At 43.8% G+C, this 7214-nt stretch overlaps 1 protein-coding gene across 1 annotated transcript in view; it reads right to left on the bottom strand.

Moving 5' to 3' along the window:
* Positions 1-1295: 1295 nt before the first annotated feature.
* Positions 1296-7214, bottom strand: part of rbpjb (recombination signal binding protein for immunoglobulin kappa J region b) — a 52471-nt gene continuing 46552 nt past the window's right edge. Inside the window, exons 9-11 of the mRNA XM_086281127.1 lie at positions 6860-7015; positions 6655-6758; positions 1296-3787 (exon numbers count right to left, since the gene is read on the bottom strand). Of these exons, the coding sequence (XP_086137253.1) occupies positions 3463-3787; positions 6655-6758; positions 6860-7015 (585 nt within the window). The 3' untranslated portion in view covers positions 1296-3462. The remainder of the gene's footprint in view (positions 3788-6654; positions 6759-6859; positions 7016-7214) is intronic.

Raw genomic sequence — 7214 nt, 5'->3', positions numbered from 1 at the left:
TTTGTTTAGCAGTGCATGAAAACTACATTATAAAAGACATTTGGCATATTAGAGGATACATACATTGTTCAGAGCTCATTATTTAAAAAAAACAAAAAAACAAAAAACAGCTGCTTTTGGAGGTGTTAAAAAAAAAAAAAAAAAAAGACCAGACACATGCACACAATGTGAAAAAGATCTGCAAAACAGACAATGAGATGGTGGTTTGTTGCTTTTTTTCCTCGTGAAAAAGCTTTATCGAAAGTTTTTTTTCTTTAAAGAAGGCATGTAACATTTTTCTTTTTTTAAAAATCACCCCTCTAATCTGGTTACGCGTATCCTCCCTTTGTCCCTTAAAACTCCAGATGTTTTAAGAGAGAGAAAAAAAACAAAACAAAACTGTAAACCAGCTCGGATTGTCAAGGCGACACATTTTCAGAGAAAAGCGTGCATCACCCCCTTATTTGTGTGTGTTAGTTTACAACAAAAGTGGCGAAGCTGCTCTGTAGCCAAAGGGGAGGAAGGAGGAGGATGGGTGGTCAGCCTAAAGCGGCGGAGGCGATGCAGACGCTGAATTTAGAGCTCGAAGACAAAGAAGTTAAAAATCTACAGTTCAGATTTCGTGACCTCCATCCTGCAGAATAAAGGGCTTTGGGGCGGGGAGGGCTGGACCTGCAGCTCGACACGCTGCAGAAGAAGAAGCGCCAAATGTTGGGTTTTTGATGCTACGCGGCGGCAGCTGCAGCACCTTCTACGACTTCCTCCACGTTTCCAGGACAAACGGGAAGCGGCCAGACTCAGGCAGCACGGCCAATAATGCACTTTTCTAGGTTTTTTTTCCGTTTTTAATTCTTTTTTTGTGTGTGGACATAAGACAAGGGGAAACTTTGTACCAATAATTTAAAAAATATCAATATTACAATATAAAACATTTAACATTAACGACACACAGGTGGGCAAGAACGGCAAAATGGGGGAAGAAGGGGGAGGGGCATAATTTAAACTTTTCTCTTATTAATATTTTTATTTTTTTATTTTATTTTTTACATGGAAGCGTGTGTGTGTGTGGGGGGGGGGGGGGGGGGGGGGGGGGCAAATGAGTCTGTGTGTTCCTGTTTCGAGGGCGCGAATAAGAAAAACTGAAATACTTCATTAAGCACACATTCAAGTCACAGTATTGTTCTTTGTATACAGTTGTACTGTAATACTGCGATCACAAGTATTGCCTTTGAATGTTTTATCCACATTTATCAGACGTTTAGATCCCGGTGGAAGACATTTAAAAAAAAAAAAAAAAAAAAAAACACCAATAAAAGTTGTTTTTTCCTTTTTCTCGGAGAGGACGCGGAGCGAGTCTGACTCAATACACCGATTACAGCGACTGTATATGAAACACGCACGCACACATACACATATATATTTGCTGGCTGGTGAACTAGTGCTCAGGCGGACAAAACCCGAAACGAAAACAAAAACTGATGAGATGACCTGTACAATATTGCTGTTATGTTTTGGAAATGCACATTTTCAGTAATACACTTTTAGAAGGCCTTTATAACTCCTACAGGTCTCGCCATCGAACATGAATGAGTGCAACTACTCGGACAGTGAGTTCACAATGTACACACGCTTGCTCGGCCAACATATTAAACCACAGGACTTTTTTTCTTTAAAGAAAAATAACATTGAGAAAAACCAAAGAAGAAGAAGGCTGAAAAAGAGCTTACAGTGCTCGTGAGACGTTGTACCAAAAAGTGAGAAGGTGCCGGGCACCAGTGTGAGAGTTTAAAAAAAAAAAGTGGGTTATTGTACTTGTACACTGGGAATGAAGGCTCCCTTCAGAAGGCTGCTCTGCACGGGGAAGGTGGTTGGAGAGCCGCGGCGATGAGCTCCAAACAGCAGAGAAGCGAGGCGTCGGCTTGCTTTTGTGCTATGCACAGGTTCTCCCAAGGTGAGTAAACAGCATATAAGAAAACTGAAGTGTTTTTCCTTCTTCTATTTGAAGTTTTCAGTAAGGCCACATCAAATTGAAAGTGTCTTTTCCCCCCCCCTCTGTTGTTTTTTGTGTTTTTGGAGATAAATGCCACCAGAACTACAGCACGGACTGGAAGACACCTTTGCTAGGTGCAAGTTTCGAGACACTACATTATTGGATACGTTAGCAGTGACAGATAAAGGATATTATCAGATATGTGACTGGCTTACCTGTATACACAGTAAGAATATACAGTACTAAGGCTATCCTTTGAAGTCGAAGACTACGCTCGGTACATTAGTTTGAAAGCGGCAGACGGATTTGCTCTCGCAGAAGACCGCTTTCGTGTTCTGCAGATGTTGCTATGGCTCCGTGTGACATGTACTGATGTGTATACTTTCCAGGAGACACAGCGCACACAGAGTATTGCAGGCAAGGCAGAGGCGTTGCTTAAAGCTTTTCTTTTTTTTTTTTTTTTTTTTCTTAAAGACTTCATTAAAAACCAATGATAAAAATAGGCCCTCTGAGGTTTGTCCCCTTTCAAAAGCAAAAAAACAGAACAAAACAAACAAAAAGATCTTTGCTTATGTAAAATCTTAAAAAAAAAAAAAATAAAATAAAAACCCAACCCAAGACTTCAGACTTTTCCCCAAAAAGAAGAAGCAAGTATATCAAAATGAAACCCAAAAAAAGGCGTTTGAAGTAAGGTCACAATAACATACAGGTTGGGATTTTGGACCTCGAAGGGGAGAAAAAATAAAAAATAAAAATAAAAACAAAGCCCAAGCTCAGAGGAAGAATAGAAACTATTTGGTAACAAAAGTGTACTATATGTTTAATACAAAAAAAGGTATGGAGAAAAATGTACCTTTACTAAAGCTTATACAAGATCCTTGGTCCATAAAAACTATGTTATCGTCACGTTTTATGTGTGTCCCTCTGCATCCTTGCACTCCCTCCAACAACAACACATCCAAACCACCCCCGCCCCCACCCCTGGTAAGGGTTTCAGACGTGAATGTGAGAAACAAAAAGGAATAATTACAAAAAAATTAAAACGGAGCGGGGAGGATAAAGGGGAGGTGGGATGCACACGGTGGATGTACTGTTGTTGTGGTTTCCGTCCTCACAGCTGTAGAAAGGTGCTGGTGCTCTGAGCCTGCAGGAATTCACTCATTCCCAACACCAGAACTGGACAGGCAGGTCCCTAAAGTAACCACAGGAGAAGAGAGTGGGGGGGCTGGGGTGGGGAGGCGTGTCAAGGAGCACTTTATATACGTTTATTCCCATCAGCTGACAACGTTGTGATGTCACTCCTTCAGATTTCCCTCTGCGTAGGGCTCCCCTGTCCCACCGATTCTTTTGTTTTGTTTTCCTTTGCAGCTTCTTTGTATCCAAAATGAACGCAGCACTTTTAGAGTCAGTTTTGTTTATTTCCTATAGTCTTCATATACCTCAGGGTATATTTGCTCTCAAGGCATGTATGAGTGCCCCCCCCCATGTGTGCGTTAGGAGACCACGGCTGCGGCGGTGGAGGAAGAAGACGTGACTCCTGCGTTGGAAGTGCTGTTGGAGCCGTAGACGCTGGAGCCAGCCTCCTGGCTGCTGTTGCTGAGCAGGCCCGAGTTGCTGGCCCGCAGGATGGCGCCGGCGGCGCTGCAGTGTGGCCTCGGTCCCGGCTCTGGTGTGTAGGTGAAGGTCAGTGTGGTGGAGTAGATGATGCCGTCGTTCCTCACCAAAGTGACGGGCACCTGGACGGGCTGTCGCACCCAGCGCCAGCCCTCGCGGAAGGCGGAGATGTCGGGCACCACGCACAGCATGCTCTCGGCACACCTGCAGGGAGACACGATGATGGAGTCACACTGCAGGAAAGACTCCGTCTGGAGTTAGGGTGGAGCTTCTATTCGTTTTTACTTTGACTTTATAAGGATTAGACCAAATCAGTGAGTCACAAGGAGCTCACGCTTCAGTAAATCAGCTCTCTGTGGATTTTGGAAAATTGGGTTTTTACATATAAGAAACATAACACTGAAAATCAACTCGTAAAACCATTTTGGGATTCCTGGTTAATTCAGCAAACATGACCGAACCATAACAAACCCATTACTGCCATAAAGCAGTGCTGTTTACAGATTCTCCAGCTCACACATGGCATAATGTACAGTGAGTAATATATCAGCTGACAAATTCCCTGCTGCCCAACGTTATCACCTATAAGTCTAAATATATACCTAAATATATAGGCCGCCTACAGGGAGGAGGTGGATCGTCTGGCTGAGTGGTGCGACAGAAACAACCTGCTGCTTAACACCGAGAAGACCAAGGAGCTCATCGTGGACTACAGGAGGAATGCTGACCCACATCCACCCATCCACATTAAGGGGACGGCTGTGGAGCGTGTGAGCAGCTTCAAGTTCCTGGGAGTCCACATCTCCGAGGATCTCACCTGGACGACCAACTGCTCCAAGCTGGTCAAGAAGGCTCACCAGCGCCTCTTCTTCTTGAGGACTCTGAGGAAGAACCACCTGTCCTCAGACATCCTGGTGAACTTCTATCGTTGCACCATCGAGAGCATCCTGACCAACTGTATAACACTCTGGTACGGGAACTGCTCTGCCTCGGACCGGAAGGCGTTGCAGAGGGTCGTGAAAACCGCCCAGCACATCGCCGGAGCACCACTTCCTGCCATAAAAGACATCTACAGGAAGCGGTGTCCGAAAAGGGCTGGGAAAATCATCAAAGACCCCAGTCACCCATCACATGGACTCTTCACCCTCCTGCCCTCTGGGAGGCGCTACAGGAGCCTCCGGACTAAGACCACCAGGTACCGGAACAGCTTCTTCCCCACAGCTGTCAGACTCCTGAACTCTGCCTCCTGACATCTGACCCACGTTAAACTCATGGACTGAACATACACACACCCACAATGGACAACTGTACCCTCAAACACAATAATAACATGGACTGAACCACCACTCACAACCACTAGCACTTTATATAGCCTCTGTAGGAATTATATCTCACTTATCTTAACTGCACTACTGTATAGCTCTGTGTAAATAATCATTCTGTACATTCGATAATCTTTAATCCTACAACTGTTTACAACTTGCATAGTTCCCATTTCTGTATAGCTGTATATCCCAGATTCTGTAAAGTTATTTATTTCATATTCTGTATAGTTTTTCATATTTATATCCTGTTCATATCCTGTACATAGCTTGTACTCACTACAGCCTGTACATACTTATAGTTATAGAATATTCACAACATACTTCATACCGTGTACATGATAACATACCATAATAGACCCATTTCTGTAATATACTCACATATCTATATTATTGCTAATATATATTGTAATATATCTATATCACTAAAGCACTTCTGGATGGATGCAAACTGCATTTCGTTGCCCTGTACCTGTGCATGTGCAATGACAATAAAGTTGAATTCTATTCTATTCTATTCTATACCCAAGCAGTGTGGGGACCTCGGTATATGTTTAGACACATCCACAGAGTGCATGGGTTGGAGGCTCGGTAGACCTGCACTGACTTAGGTAGGTGGTCACTTTGATGTTCCTGTACTGCGTGTGTGGCAACGATAAACACATGTAGATCAGTCGCTCGGAGAAACTCAACATGACAGGATAAGTTAAGGGGGATTTTACAAGGTATGTGTGGTATATTGTCTAATAAATACATACAGCTAACACAAAATGGGCAAATTATATTAACTAATCTGAAGTTGCCACTAATAAGTATTAAGAGCAAGAGAGTAAACACTTTGTTCTTTAACTGAATCCGTCATTTATGCTCATATTAAACATTGGTCATGTTTAATATGAGCCTTACTCTCAAAACATGAAGACAGTGTATTTACAAGAAATTCCTTGTTCCCACAGCTCTGAGTTAAATAAGCAGAGGAAAAGAGATGGATGGCTCTTTCTCTCTGATGATCAGACTGCTCTAAAACCTCAGCTGTTTTTTCCTACTATAGGGGCTTTGTATGACATCAGTGAAATGGGATACTCCTAATGTGTCCATCTCAGGTACACAGCTAAAAGGTAAATGGTAAAAGGATTGGTTCATTTCTACTCCGAGCACTCAAATGGCTTTACACTTGCCTCATTCACCCTCACACACTTTCTATGTAAGTGCTTTCTTCTGAGAAGAACTTGGAGATAGTATCTCGCGGAAGGCTCCTTGAAGCATAGAGGAGCAGACGGGGATTGAACCACCAATGATTAGTACGCGACCTGCTCCACCACCTGAGCCACAACTCTGTCTATGAGCACAAAAGTCCCGCCCACCTGCTGTGGTTTACAGGGGGCAGCCAATCAAAAGACAACTGGCTTAAAGGGAAGGACAGTGGCTTGTTTTACAATGAGCGGCTGCACCAAGGTCAGGAAAAGAACAGGTGAGGATTATTTCAAACTTTGAATCATGCAAAGCAACTCTAGTGAAGTCCATAAATAAAGGTGGAAATTAGCAAACCAAAACTATCAGTAACTACAGTGCATATTACCTCTTCAGATTACTCATAATGGACAACAATCTTGGGATAAAAAAGAAAAAAGCTAGCCACGGTGGTTTCTTTTCCCCCCTTCACTTAACCTGGTAACCTAGAACATGTTCAAAAAGCAGCAGAAAGCTGAGACACAAAGCACATCCCAGTGAATCCCAACAAAGCCCCACCTGTACATGGTCTCAGCCTCAACGTCTCCGAACCAGACCCGCAGATTTGGAGTGAAGTTCTGTCCCGTCAGCTCCAGCATGGCGACATCCCCGCCGCCGTTTAGCTGCAGACAAACAAGATAAACAAACCTGGGATGTAGTGCAGGTGAAATGTCCTGTTAAAGGGGGGAATTTAAAAAAAATCTAAACTGTCTCTTTTGTATACCTGTAAGCTCTCCACCACAGGCACCGGGGTGACAGGCGAGTGGACGGGGCCCATGCCCTCGTAGAAGGTGTATTCGGCCTTGTCTGTGCTGATGATTGTCCAGGAGGCGCCGTCGTTGATCATCTCCTTGTTTGGTTCCTTTGGGCATGGAGTGGCCTGGGGGGGGGAGACCCAAGACAACTTGACCAAAACATCTACCCACAGGAAAATAAGCCAGGCACAGAAGAAGAAATGAACTCAAATTCAATGTCAAGTCAGGCTGCCTGGAGCCTTTTTCAGAACGCTACAGCAATCATCCTCAGTCATCGGTGAATAGTATGATTGACTTAATCTGAGGGTGACACGACCGCGACCC

Source organism: Aulonocara sp. 'chitande type north' Nkhata Bay, linkage group LG3 (assembly GCF_057382095.1).
Source record: "Aulonocara sp. 'chitande type north' Nkhata Bay isolate Kocher_YH1m ecotype deep benthic linkage group LG3, A_spYH_male_GT1.1, whole genome shotgun sequence".
Classification (NCBI taxonomy): Eukaryota; Metazoa; Chordata; class Actinopteri; order Cichliformes; family Cichlidae; genus Aulonocara; species Aulonocara sp. 'chitande type north' Nkhata Bay.
This window is presented reverse-complemented; position numbering and strand designations above follow the sequence as displayed.